The 13,169-nt window shown below is 44.0% G+C and overlaps 1 protein-coding gene across 1 annotated transcript in view; it reads right to left on the minus strand.

Moving 5' to 3' along the window:
* LOC120226958 overlaps nucleotides 1–12,840 on the minus strand; it is a 32,169-nt gene extending 19,329 nt beyond the window's left edge. Inside the window, 9 exon segments of the mRNA XM_039225127.1 lie at nucleotides 6,795–6,849; nucleotides 6,851–6,925; nucleotides 6,927–7,852; nucleotides 8,292–8,374; nucleotides 8,890–8,985; nucleotides 9,693–9,819; nucleotides 10,420–10,577; nucleotides 11,600–11,684; nucleotides 12,179–12,840. Coding sequence (XP_039081058.1) covers nucleotides 6,795–6,849; nucleotides 6,851–6,925; nucleotides 6,927–7,852; nucleotides 8,292–8,374; nucleotides 8,890–8,985; nucleotides 9,693–9,819; nucleotides 10,420–10,533 — 1,476 coding nt within the window. The 5' untranslated portion in view covers nucleotides 10,534–10,577; nucleotides 11,600–11,684; nucleotides 12,179–12,840.
* Between the last annotated feature and the right edge of the window lie 329 nt (nucleotides 12,841–13,169).

Here is a 13,169-nt window from a genome sequence, read left to right on the forward strand (position 1 = left end):
CCCCTCTGACCTCAAGACAGACATCAGGGAGCACTGGTTGTGTGAGGAGCCCTGGGATCCATGAGGCACCCAGTTCCAAAGGCATCCGTCTGTGCCAGCCTGAAGCTGCCACCTTTGAAATAATTTTCAAACCCCTCTCCACCCTTGGGTGGTGCAGTTTGGGGCACAGGCCCAAGCCTGACATTCCCAGAGGGGCTCAGCCAGAAGAGTTGGTTACAGCCAGGAGGGCTGGCTACACGGGCAGAGTTCCGCTCAGGCTTGAGGGGAATCTTGGATCTGAGATGGGAGACCACAGATAGAAGCCTGGCCCCAGAGTAGGCTTCTGGAGGGCTCTCTGATCCCAGCATCCTGGCATGGCTCTGACTGGCAGGGTGGCCTTGGAGGCCAGTGATGGGGGCTGAGTGCACATGGCTGCTACATGGCTGCCACAAGCCCCGCATGGCCTGGACCTTAAAGAAACAGCCATAAGCAGAGCCTAGCCCTGAGACCAAGCTCTTAGTGGCCCGTGGCATCTAAAGAATCCAAGCCCCATCCTAGACAATTGCATGTATCACCCCCGAAGCAGAGGTGGAGGAATCTGGGCTGACTTGACAGGGAAGATGCCAGGTCATGGGTGACCCTGAAATCAGTCTCACTGGAAGCTTTAGCCAACATGGACGTACGTATCTCCACTGGTGGCTGAGCTAGAAGCAATTGCACTGCCTTGTCAATACACCACCTGGCTGGGGTATGCTCCCACAGAAGACCCCTGGGGGCCTTGATTTCTGGTGAAGCTGGGGACTCCATCTGGCAGGCAGACAGGCTGCATGGGGACGGACTGCCACCTCTGAAAAATTCTCAGGGGTGGAGTCCCACTGCCCAAGAGGCTATGTGGGTGGTTTGGATGTGGGCAGAGCTCCATAGGCAGAGAGAGACCTGGCTTCCTCAAAACAGGTGAAAGGGTGGCTAGTGTGCAGGTGCAGGCGGTCAAGGACTGGGAGAGAACAAGTGTGTGGAGGGCGTTGTGGGTAGGCCTTTGGCTGTCCAAGGCCTCTGCCTGATTCCCAGCTCTGTGCTGCATAGATGAGCCTACTTTCCCCCTGCAAAAGTAAAGCTGGAAGAGCATGGACTGCCTTGGCCAGACAGGGCCTCTCTGTCTCTCCAGGCCTGGGAACCCGGATTCCTGGTGAGCCTGGAGCGCCATCAGGGAGGTAGGCAGCAGCTTGGGGATTGACTGTTGGCTCAGAAACGTTTTTGTAGAGGCGGGTACCTTCTGCCTTAGAGGGTGTTCAGGTGGTTGAGAGCCCCAGAAGCCCCAGGCAGGCTTGCGTGGGGTTGTCTGTGGGACCCACCGAACACAGACCCCTGGAAGCCCTGGGCCCAGCCAAGTGTGCAGTCCAAGAGGAGTCTGTCTGGCCAGTTTCAAGCTGCCATATCAGAAAGAATTTGGGAGAGGAAGCTCTCTGGACCCTGGGATGTGCAGGTCTAGGGACACTGACCTGAACCCAGCAGGCCAAGGGGAAATAAGCAGACTTCTGTGTGTCCTTCACAGATGGGCCTGCGGGGCCTGACTGTCCTGCCCATGTGGGATTTGAAGAGACTGGGCAGGTAGGACCTTTTCTAGGGGTGGGTTTAAGCAGGAGAACTTGCTGCTTTTCTGAGCCAGTATCTGTTATTTCAGAGTGAAGGGCAAATTGTGCCCCCAGAGGTACACCCTAGGACCCCAAGATGTGAGCTTATTCAGGAGAACTTTTGCAGATGTAAGTAAGTAATAGGAGTCATTAGGGTGGCCCTGTGTGACTTATGTCCTTGTAGGAAGAGGAAAAGCCATTTAAAGACAGACAGTGATGGAAGCGACACAGCCAAGGGATACTTGGAGCCCCCAGAAGCTAGAAGAATCAGGAAGGACCCTCTTCTGGAGCCTCAGCACTTTCACACTTGGGAGCTGCTGTGGGTGGGTCTCAATGGAGGGCAGCGCTGTGGTCCCCGACAGACGGCTCCATGTCCCTGTACAGCTGCTCCGACAGCATGCTGACCAGCCAGCTGGTTTCTTAGGGAACTGTAGGGTGCTGCACGTCTATACTTGCTTGACCATCGCAGCCTTCCTACTGGGGCTCCAGTCCACACAGGACATCACTGGAGCCGAGGTGGGCGGTTGGGCTTTCAGCCTCCACACAGAGGCCTGGGGGTAACAGTGCCAAGTGTTTCTCCCAGGACGATGGGAAGTGCATTTCTCACCAGTCATGTGGAATGAGGGCTGGGAGCCCTGCTTCCGTATAAATTAGAAGCAGAGAGGGTGCATAGTATTCAGCTATAAACAGGAATAGGGTGGACACGTGTGCTAAGTAAGAGAAACCAGAACTAAGAGGCCATGAAATGTTCAGGACAGTCAGGTCCACAGATGGAAAGCACCCCAGTGGTTCCTGGGGGCTGGGGAATGAGAGGTGGCCACCTAAGGGTAGGATAATGGGGATTTGGACTGTGGCAATGGTTGTACCACTCTGTGACTCTACGAAACAACACTGAGGTTTAGAGTTTTGTAATTTTTATTTTTTCATTATTTTTTTTAAAGTTTATTTTTTTAAAGTTATCTCTACACCCAGCATGGGGCTCAACTCACAACCCCGAGATCAAGAGATCAAGAGTTGCACGCTTCACCGACTGAGCCACACAGATGCCCCTGAGGTTTATATTTTAGGTGAGCTGATTGTCTGGTATGTAAAGTATATCTTAATAAAATTGTTATCAGGAAGAAACAGCTAGGGGATTCCAGTGCCACATCCAGAATCTGTCACAGGAGTTGTAAATGTGGCAGGATCTGCCTGGGCTGCTGAGGGTCCTTACAGAATCCCTGCAGCATGAAACACATGGGGCCAGAGCATGTGCAGACCTGAGCCAGCAAGGCTAGATTCTGTGGCGTTGCCATCCTCCCTTAGAGACAAGACATCACCCCCCAGGGAAGGTGAGGCGGCTTGAACAGCCCTTCTTTCTCAAGTACATTTCTTCTTTCCCTCCCAGGGGTGGTGGCAGCCAAACATAGCAGAGCAACCAAGGCAAGATTGCGATGCACAAAATGACTGAGAAGTTTGACCAGGTGTGGTGGGCTCCGTGGAGTCTGGGACTGACTCAGGGCCTGAGGTCATGGGAGCTTCCTTCTGAGCATCATTGCCCTGTATCCCCAAGTATGGGGGGTTTGCTGTCATACTTGAGGGTTGAAGCAGCCAAGGCCTTACGATTACTGGTAGAAGCCATCCTATTTCTAACACTTTGTTTAGGAAGACCACTTTTTAAAAAACAAACAATAACCTTGTATGTTAGAAATTTTGTTTATATGTGGAAAATATAATCATAAAATTGTAATTACGGAGCCATCATCCAGGTCAAGAAACAGAGCATAGACGGTAAGTGCCCTGAGGTGCACTGCCCTCTTAAGTTCCTCCGTGCCATAACTATTGTCCTGAATTTGGTGGCGACAATATTGTGGTGCTTGTGGTGTGCCCCACATATGCACCCATAAATGATGTGGCCCAGCTCTGCCTAGGTTCACCTGTTTATGTGGGAGGCACTAGTGCAGTCTGATTTGTCCCTCTTGTTGGCTCAGTGCGGTGTCTGTGACATTCTTCCATAGTGTAGATACAATTTTTAAAATAAGCTATGAGTTTTAATGTTAAGTAAAAATTTATTTTATTGCTGTGGAATATTCCATCACGTATACATATGCTTAGTTCCTGTCTCCATTCTGCTTTCTTTGTTTTTGTTTTTAGAGAGTGAGAACATGCAACTTGGGAGACAGGTGGAGAGAGAATCCCAAGCAGGCTCCACACTCATCACAGAGCTTGGGCCCACCACCCTGGGATCATGACCTGAGCCAAAATTGAGAGTCAGAGCTCAATGGACTGAGCCCCCCAGGCACCCCTCCATTCTGTTTCTGATGGCATTCAGATTGGTTTCAGATTTTGTCTCTTTGTGGCTAAGAATGTCCATGTTTGTGTGTCCTAGTACGTGTGTTCTTGTGGTTGTGTATAACTGAAGGTCAGAGTATGTACATGTTTTACTTTAATATGTAGTGCCAAATTATTTCCTTTTTCTTTTCTTTTTTAAATTTGCATTTTAGATAACAATATTGGTTTCAGGAGTAGAATTCAGTGATTTGTCACATACAACCAACACCCAGTGCTCATCACAAGTGTCCTCTTTTTTTGTTTAAATTTTTTTTAATGTGTATTCATCTTTGAGAGACAAGAGAGAGACAGCATGTGAGTTGTGGAGGGGCAGAGGGAAACACAGAATCTGAACCAGGCTCCAGGCTCTGAGCTGTCAGTACAGAGCCCAACTTGAGGCTCGTATTCATTGACTGTAAGATCATGACCCGAGCTAAAGTCGGACACCTAACCGGCTGAGCTACCCAGGCGCCCCACCGGTGTCCTCCTTAATGTCCACAACCCATCTAACCCAGCTTCCTCCATCAACTTTTAGTTTGTTTTCTGTTGTTAAGTGTCTCTTGTGGTTTATTTCCCTCTCTTCTCTTCCCCCCCTTCCCATATGTTCATCTGTTTTATTTCTTAAGTTCTACATATGAGTGAAAGCATGTGGTACTTGTCTTTCTTGATTGACTTATTTCACTTAGCATCATACATTCTAGTTCCATCCACGCTGTTGCAAATGGCAAGATATGGTTCTTTTTGATCACCAAGTAACATTCCAATATATATATATACCACATTGTCTTTATCCATTCATCAGTCAGTGGACATTTTGGCTCTTTCCATCGCTTGGTCATTGTTGAGAATACTGCTATAAACATCGGGGTGCATGTCCCCCTCTGAATCTGTATTTTTGTATCCTTTGGGTAAATACCTAATTATGCAATTGCCTGATCATAGAGTAGTTCTATTTTTTTAAATAATTGTGGTAAAATAAACATAACAAAGAATGTGCCATTTTAGGGGTACCTGGATGGGTCAGTTAGGTGACTGACTTCGGCTCAGGTCATGATCTCATGGTTCGTGAGTTTGAGCCCTCCATTGGGCCCTGCAGGGACAGCACAGAGCCTACTTAGATCTCCCTCCCCCCGCCCCGCCTCCATCCCTCTCCTGCTTATGTTCTCTTTTTCTCTCCCTCTCAAAAATAAATACTTGGGAGCTGCAGATGGGATTCTGAAGACTGGGAGAGCCAGAAAAGGGTTAGTCTTCCTTCCAAAGTCAGCTCTGCTAGACCTCGCTCTGTAGTGCCTGACCAAGAAAGGAAAAGAAACGTTTCTTGTCCCCTCTGCCAACCTGAAAACAAGAGCTGCAACAAGAGGCAGATGAGTGTTTGTTTAGGATTAAAGAATTGCAGTTTGGGAAGCATCGATTCCAGCAGTAACCAGAAAAGTGTTCCATCTGTGGAGTGAAAGCAGGGGGGTTTTCAGATAGGAAGAGGGAGAATTACATGGCTTAGATAAGAGAAAAATTACCCATTGGTACTAACTATGACCAATTCTGGAGAATGTCACAATTCTGCGAAGACTGTGTTATTCTGCTGCTTTTGGATGAAGTGTGTGGTGTACCTCTGTGAAGGCCATCTCATCTAATCTGTCACTGACAGTTCATGTTTTCTGATTTAGTCTGAATGATTCATTCATTGATGAAAGTGTGTATTAATGTGCCCCTTCTATTGCATACCTGTCTCTCCCTTTACATCTGTTCAAATTTGTTTTATATATGTAGGTGCTCCTATGTTGAGTGCATAAATATTTACAGATGTTATATCCTCTTGTTGAATGGACACCCTTATGGTTATGTAATACCCGCCACTGTCTCAATACTGGCATTTTAAAATGAAAATTTATACAGAATTCAGTCACAATACCTACGAAACAATCTTTAATTCATCATTATGACCCACGCACATGGTTAACAATATGCAGTAATGACGCATCATCTTGTGTTTTGTTTTTCATTTTAATATTCAAAGATACTTTTTAGTTGAATCCAATCATCATAATTACTACTGCTGCATGAAAAATAGGCCCTGACCAACATCATGGACTTTTTAGCAACAACTTTACTTCATATGCAGTTCCAAGTACTACTCCAAAAAAAAAAAAAATCAGTTACAAAATTCTGAATTTAGAATTTCCAGATGATATCATAGTCCTATATATCTTCCTTACATTTTTATAATAATAGGTCATTAGGTAAAATTACAAAATAATGTCTAAACTGTATTAAGACATCTTGATAAATGTTTTTCCTAGTCAGGGATTTCTAATGCAAAGTAACCTTTCATCTGAATTTAGCAATGGTATATATACAGTGCAAGAAACTACATGTTAGCTAAGGAATTATAAATCTCTGAAGACTTCTATTCATTCACTATTACATAGAGTGTGAAACTTCACATGCCTACCGTAGTTTTTTTTACTAGTCAACGTTTTCTCCAGGCATATAACAATGAATAAGTTCTCTAGCATTAACTTTTCTGTTATTCTCCTAGAGTGACATCCTTCTGTAAAGATTTTCCTGTGTAATTTCCCAGTTAAGGACATTAGATTATTATTCATACTTGATTTTCTTGTGCACCCTATCATGAGAGGCCAGCTGTCTCTTCCCCTTTGATTATAAATATAGGGTTCCTCCAAATGCAGTTCACTCATGTTGTGTAAGGAGAAGCTAAAAATGAAGGCATTTCCATAATGAATATGGCCATGGAACTTCCCCCACCTGAGTCCTCTAGCTGGTTTCACATTAGTGCTGTGGCTGAAGGCACTTTGATGTTCATTCACTAGAGTTAGAGTGAGTTCCCTAGTGGTCTCTGAGATCAGCGCTTGTAACAAAGGCTTTTCCACATAGATGACATACTTATGGTTTCTGTCTAGTGTAGTTTCTCGTGGTTTCTAAGACAGGAGCTTTGAACAAAGGCTTTTTCAAATAGATGACATTGATATGGTTTCTCACCAGTGTGTTCTCTCATGTTTTCGAAGATTAGAGCTTTGAACAAAAGCTTTTCCACATAGATGACATGTATATGGTTTCTCGCCAGTGTGAGTTTTCTCGTGTCTTCTAAGACATGAGCGATGATCAAAAGCTTTTCCACACTGATGACACGTATATGGTTTTTCACCAATGTGAGTTTTAATGTGTTTTTTAAAATCAGAGCGTGTAACAAAGGCTTTTCCACATAAATGACAATGATATGGTTCCTCTCCAGTGTGAATTCTCTCATGTCTTCTAAGACAAGAGCTTCGAACAAAGGCTTTTCCACATAGATGACATTTATATGGTTTCTCTCCAGTGTGAGTTCTCTCGTGTTCTCGAAGATAAGAGTTTTGAACAAAGGATTTTCCACAGAGATGACATTTATATGGTTTCTCGCCAGTGTGAGTTTTCTCGTGTTTTCTAAGACAAGAGCTTTGAACAAAGGCTTTTCCACATAGATGACATTTATATGGTTTCTCTCCACTGTGAGTTCTCTCATGTTCTCGAAGATTAGACTTTGTCACGAAGCCTTTTCCACATAGTTGACAGGAATATGGTTTCTCTCCAGTGTGAGTTCTCTGATGTTGTTTCAGGGAACTACGAACAAATGCTTTCCCACATAGATGACATTCATAAGGCTTCTCTCCAGTATGAATTCGGTTATGTCTAGTTAAAGATGAAAAGTACCTGAAGCGCCTCCCACACTGATTACAAGCAAATGGATTCTCTCCTGTGTGACTTATTTTATGGGTATGAAGGTTGGCATTTCGGGTGAAGTGTTTTCCACATTCATTGCATTTATACAGTTTCTGTCCAGTGTGACTTAAGACATACTGAGTCATTGTGTAGACGCGAGTGAAAACTTCATCATACCCACTATATACAGAGAGGTCTTCTCTTGGGTGATATCTCTGCTTTTGGGAAAGAGATAGAAGACTGTTACAGGACTTCTCCTGAACATCTATGCATCCTGTTCTCTACCTATGAATTCCAGGATGACCCTTCCAAATAAAACCTTTCCTAGATCACTTACATGTACATGGGGTGTTCATCTCCAGCATGCACAAACATATTTACACTTAGAAGCATCTTTACTGGAGGGCTGACTGTTTTAGAAGATTTCATTATATGTCATGCCAATAAACCATACTTATGAAATTATCCATTTATCAGAACAGTTATAGCTCAAATCCAAGCTAGTATCTTCCCCAGATTTAAATTTTCAATCACATTCTGTGAGAAGGTACTTATAGCAAACTCTAACAACTGTTATGTGATTCTCCTCAATTGATGACTTAGGCTCTTCCCAGGCCTTGAACACGGATAGGCAAGGTTTGTCTTCATGACACTTACTACTGTCCAGCAGTTAGGTGGGTCCTTCGTGCAGATATCTTGCATAGGTATTATTTCTTGCTTATTATGGCTATTTTTCGTACCTAAAATAATTGAAGAAAAAAAAAAAGAAATAAACCTAAGAACACCTTGAGTAGGGAATTAAAGTGTTGAAAAGCTCACGAGACCAGGTAAGCACACATGACCAAATGATGTGAAATTGAGGAAAATACTGGTGAAGACATACATTTTGGATAATATCATTAGGACAAAACTCCATGTTTAAGTTAAGAGAAAAAATAATATAATGATGGGCTGTTGTAGAGAATATCAGAGTGGAAATCCTAAAAGAAAGAGACCAGAAATCATGACAAAGCCCACAATGTGAAATTTGACCTTCAACGAGGACAGGACATTGCTTTTCTGAGGTCAAATGTAAGTACAGGCACATGAAGAGAAACGGACATGGGCCAAATAATGACACAATCTGAGGAATGTTATCTGACTGGCCACTCACAGTTCCTGAAGCTGTCGTTCACTCAAGGAAATCTGCACGGACATCAGTAAGACCCTGCTTACTCACTATTCTTCTCACACTGAGTACATGTCTGCAGCTCACCTGGACTCCAGCCTTGAGGAGGTCCTCTTTCTTCCCTCCACAGCTCCCCTCTGTGTTCTGACTGGGAGATCACATCTGATCTGAAGAAAGGACACCCTATATCAATGGAGAATGGTATGTGAATTTGCAATTTCTTGCCGAGAACAGTGCCTGAAACTCTACTGTACAGGCTACTGAAGAAGAACAAGGTGAGCATTGAAGAACAGCCCAGAGAGTAACACCTTGAAAACTAAAAACATGGGAAAAAGTTCTCAGCCAAACACTGCACCCGATACACTAAGATCTCTAATTGCTGATGTTCTTGCCCAAGCTGCGAGAGTGCAAGAGGCTTAGTGTTTGCATCTAGAAGGAAGGAAATGTTCTCACATGGGGTGAACATTACTTTCAAAGGAATACAATGAACATAAGCTCCACAACAATATATCGTGGAATTTATGTGGAAAGTGATACAAGATGTTATATTTTCTAGTATGCTCATGCCTCACCATACTGCCCAGGACAGAAAATATTCAGGATGTTTATTTATTCATTCAAAAAACATTCACTGTATTACCAGCATTGTTCTGGGTCTTGGAAAACGTACAGTAGATACACACTTGTGTCCAAGACTATATTCAAATTATCATGTAACGCACATGATGAAAGAACGATACAAATTTATCTAGTAGTTGGAAATGCTACAAAAGAATATGAGTTAGAGCAGACAGCTGTATTAGAATATGTGGAAGCTATCCTGGAACAAGGTTAATAAATAAAAAGATGGATGTAAGGATGGATGAATGAATGGATGGTGACAGACTCACCCAGAGAGACCAGATGACTAATGTTCTCCAGCATCAAATCTCTGTACAGCGTTCTCTGAGATAAATCCATCAGGGCCCATTCTTCCTGGGTAAAGTCTACAGCTATATCTTTGTAGGTCACAGAATCCTAATATATCAGAAAATGATTAAGGGGGGCTAGGCTGAACAATACCTAGGGGACAACTGTCAACAAGATAGTGAAAACAGAGGGGGGAGCTGCATATATAGAAAGCTCAAGCTCAATTGTGGTACATATCAAATGTGCTCCCATTAGGATCTGCCTTCTGTCCTCAGACCCATTAAAAAGGAAATACACGTAATTACTTCATCATAATGAAATCTCAATATGAAATAACCTGGCAACTTTCCAATAAGCTGATATAGTTTGATTTCCTGGTTGGCGTTATAAACCTGGGTTAAAGGGTTAAATAGTAGTATTAGAAACACCTGGCTAGCTCGGTTGGAAGCAAGTGGCTCCCGGCCTCAGGATCATGAGTTTGAGCCCCATGTTTGCTGTAGAAATTACTAAAAAAACAGTGGTATTGAGAATTCCAATGAGCTAATGTGCTGATGCTTCTTTTACAGCAAACACTTCATATGTACAAGTGATAGGTATACTAATATCAAAGATAGAGAACTATGAGGCAATGCCCAGCAGTCTGTAGGATGAACAACTTGTATGCAGAACTTGGGGTCACCAAGTGGCACCTCTCATCTAAAAACTCACTTGTTCTTTATAAGATATCATGGCAGACAGGTCCTGCGGTCCGGTTAGGGGCTCCTGAGATGGCTCGTTGGAAGGATAGCCCCACAGTGATCTCTCCTGCAGTGAGCTCTCCATTCTTAACACCAATGATCACTGCATCAATCCTCCATATATTAATCCTGTTTTTTTTTTTTTTTTAATGTTTTATTTATTTCTAGGAGAGAGAGAGAGACAGCGTGAGCAGGGGAGGGTCAGAGAGAGAGGGAGTCACAGACCGAAACAGGCTCCAGGCTCTGAGCTGGCAGTCAACACAGAGCCCGACTCGGGGCTCGAACCCACGAACCGTGAGATCATGACCTAAGCGAAAGTCGGACGCTTAACCGACTAAGCCACCCAGGCGCCCCTATTAATCCTGTTTTTTGGTTCAAAGGCAACAGAATCCTCTTGATTAATTCTAGCATCTATTAGTCCTTCCAAAATTGCAACAGGATTCTAAGTTGTACTCTAATTTCTATATACATTCAGGCAGATGCAGAGTTAATTTAAAAAATACTCCCTAGGCATTGTTTTCAGATTTCCAATTTTATCAAACTTCGCTTACAAAGAGGAAAAGTGGGTGAAATGGGATAAGGGTAGTAAAGAGGATTTAGTCACCTTTGGGAGTTTCCAAATTAGTCAACTATATGTTTCCAAACATTTAGTAAGCTTAAAACTAAGGGGGAAATAAATGATACTGATTTCTTCTCATACACAAATGTTTCTTGTGTTCTCTGGAAAACTGTAGAGCTAATTGGCTGGAATGCCTGCCCCCTCAGTGGACTGTAAACTGCTGGTCCTGCTCATCTCTAGCACCTGGGACCACGTGCTAGGCCCACTGCACCAACTACTAAGGCCCATGGGTAAATAATTTCCCAACCAAGTCCATACAACGGATAAGGAAAGAAAACTCTGCACATTTCTTTCCTGCAAGGACATTTTTAATGGAGAATGAGATGCACTGCTGTAAATAAGGGGAAGGAGATTACTTCCCGATCCATCCCTGACCTACCAAAATAGCATCCGTGCGTCCTGGGAGCAATGAAGTAGAGCCCAGATCCTTGAATACTGGCTGGATGCACTTAGAAGACTCAGGCCAAGAGAAGCCTTCCCAGCCACAGGCAACAGAGGCTTCATTCGGGAGAAGGATCACATATCCACTCACCTGCAGTTGCATCATCAAGGGTTCGGCCACCGCGTCTCTTCCTCTGGATTTCCACTCAGAGAGTGCCAACCATATGCAGGAAAAGCTGGGCAAGGAGAGAGAAGCCAAGAGACTCCAGTCTTACGCACAATTCCCAGACCCCCGATCACGAATCCCTGATGTGCCTGCATGCAACCCCCCAGCTCCCCCTACAAGAACACACCACATGCACTGAGAGAGGTGGTGGAGCTCTCACTTCCGCTTGGATCAGAAGTGACAAGGCTTTGGCTACTGTTGGTGGTCAATAAAATAGGAATGTTCTTTTTTATTTTCAGACAAGGAAATGAAAATTACTATTTTACGTTAACTAGCAACTTTTTCATAGGGTTATTTAATTCCCTCCCTGATCCCCCACCCTAAAAGTCCCTGACTTAGAAAATGTATAGTGCGGAAGTTTTGCAAGGAAATAGATCTGTTCTATCTGACATTTTCGTAAAGTTGTAACTGGATTATTGTCCTATATTAGTCATTACCACAAATGACACCATAGCGTTTCATAAATCTTATACTGAAACATACTGGTAAACTTTGAGTTCTTACCAAAATTTTGTTGGTACCTAAATGTACTCCATGAAAAAATGACATTACATCACCAAAAGTAGTAGATGTAACTCACCTCCTTACACCTAGCGTCCAGAAAATAAGAAGACAAAATCAAAGTTTAATAAACAGGACTCTGCTTGGAAACTTAAAAACATTCACTGAGTTAATCCTCACAAAGACTCTGCTGATCTCAGTACAGTCACTGTTATGGACTGAATGCCTGTGTCCCCTCCACCCCCACCCAAATCCATATGTCAAAGCCCTAATTCCCTATATGATGGTATGCAGAGGGGGGGCATTTGGGAGGTAATTAGGTTTAGATGAGGTCATGAGAAGAGGTCCCCCGTGAAAGGACTGGAATCATTCTAAGAGGAACAGACCACAGCTCTCTCTCTGTCTCTACCATGTTGGGACACATTGAGAAGGCAGGCTCCTGCAAGCCAGGAACCGGTCCATCAGTGAGTACTGAGTCTGCTGACACCTTGGTCCTGGGAGTTCCAGGCTCCAGAACTGTGAAAAACAAATGTGGGTTGCTGAAGCCACCAAGTCTGTGGTATTTTATTACTGCAGCCCAGAATTATATACACGAATGACAGTTTCAGAAAGCTTTAGAAATAGGAGGGGCGCCTGGGTGGCTTAGTCGGTTAAGTGTCCGACTTTCGCTTAGGTCATGATCTCGCAGTTCGTGGGTTCGATCCCCACGTCGGGCTCTGTGCTGACTGCAGAGCCTGGAACCTATTTCAGAGTCTCTATCTCCCTCTCTCTCTGACCCTCCCCTGCTCACGCTGTCTCCCTCTCTCTCTCCTAGAAATAAATAAAAATATTTAAAAAAAAAAAAAGGCTTTAGAAATAGGAGAAAATTACATGGCTAAGGAATGACACAGGTAGTATTTCAATTCTGTTGTTTCCCAAACGCAGATTTCTAAACATGGTCCTCTTAAGGGGTACAGCCTCCTGCCAGGTCTTACCAGGATTGCCCCCCGTCCGA

The sequence above is a fragment of the Hyaena hyaena genome, unplaced genomic scaffold, assembly GCF_003009895.1.
Source record: "Hyaena hyaena isolate Hyena2069 unplaced genomic scaffold, ASM300989v1 scaffold_1918, whole genome shotgun sequence".
In the NCBI taxonomy this organism is placed as follows: Eukaryota; Metazoa; Chordata; class Mammalia; order Carnivora; family Hyaenidae; genus Hyaena; species Hyaena hyaena.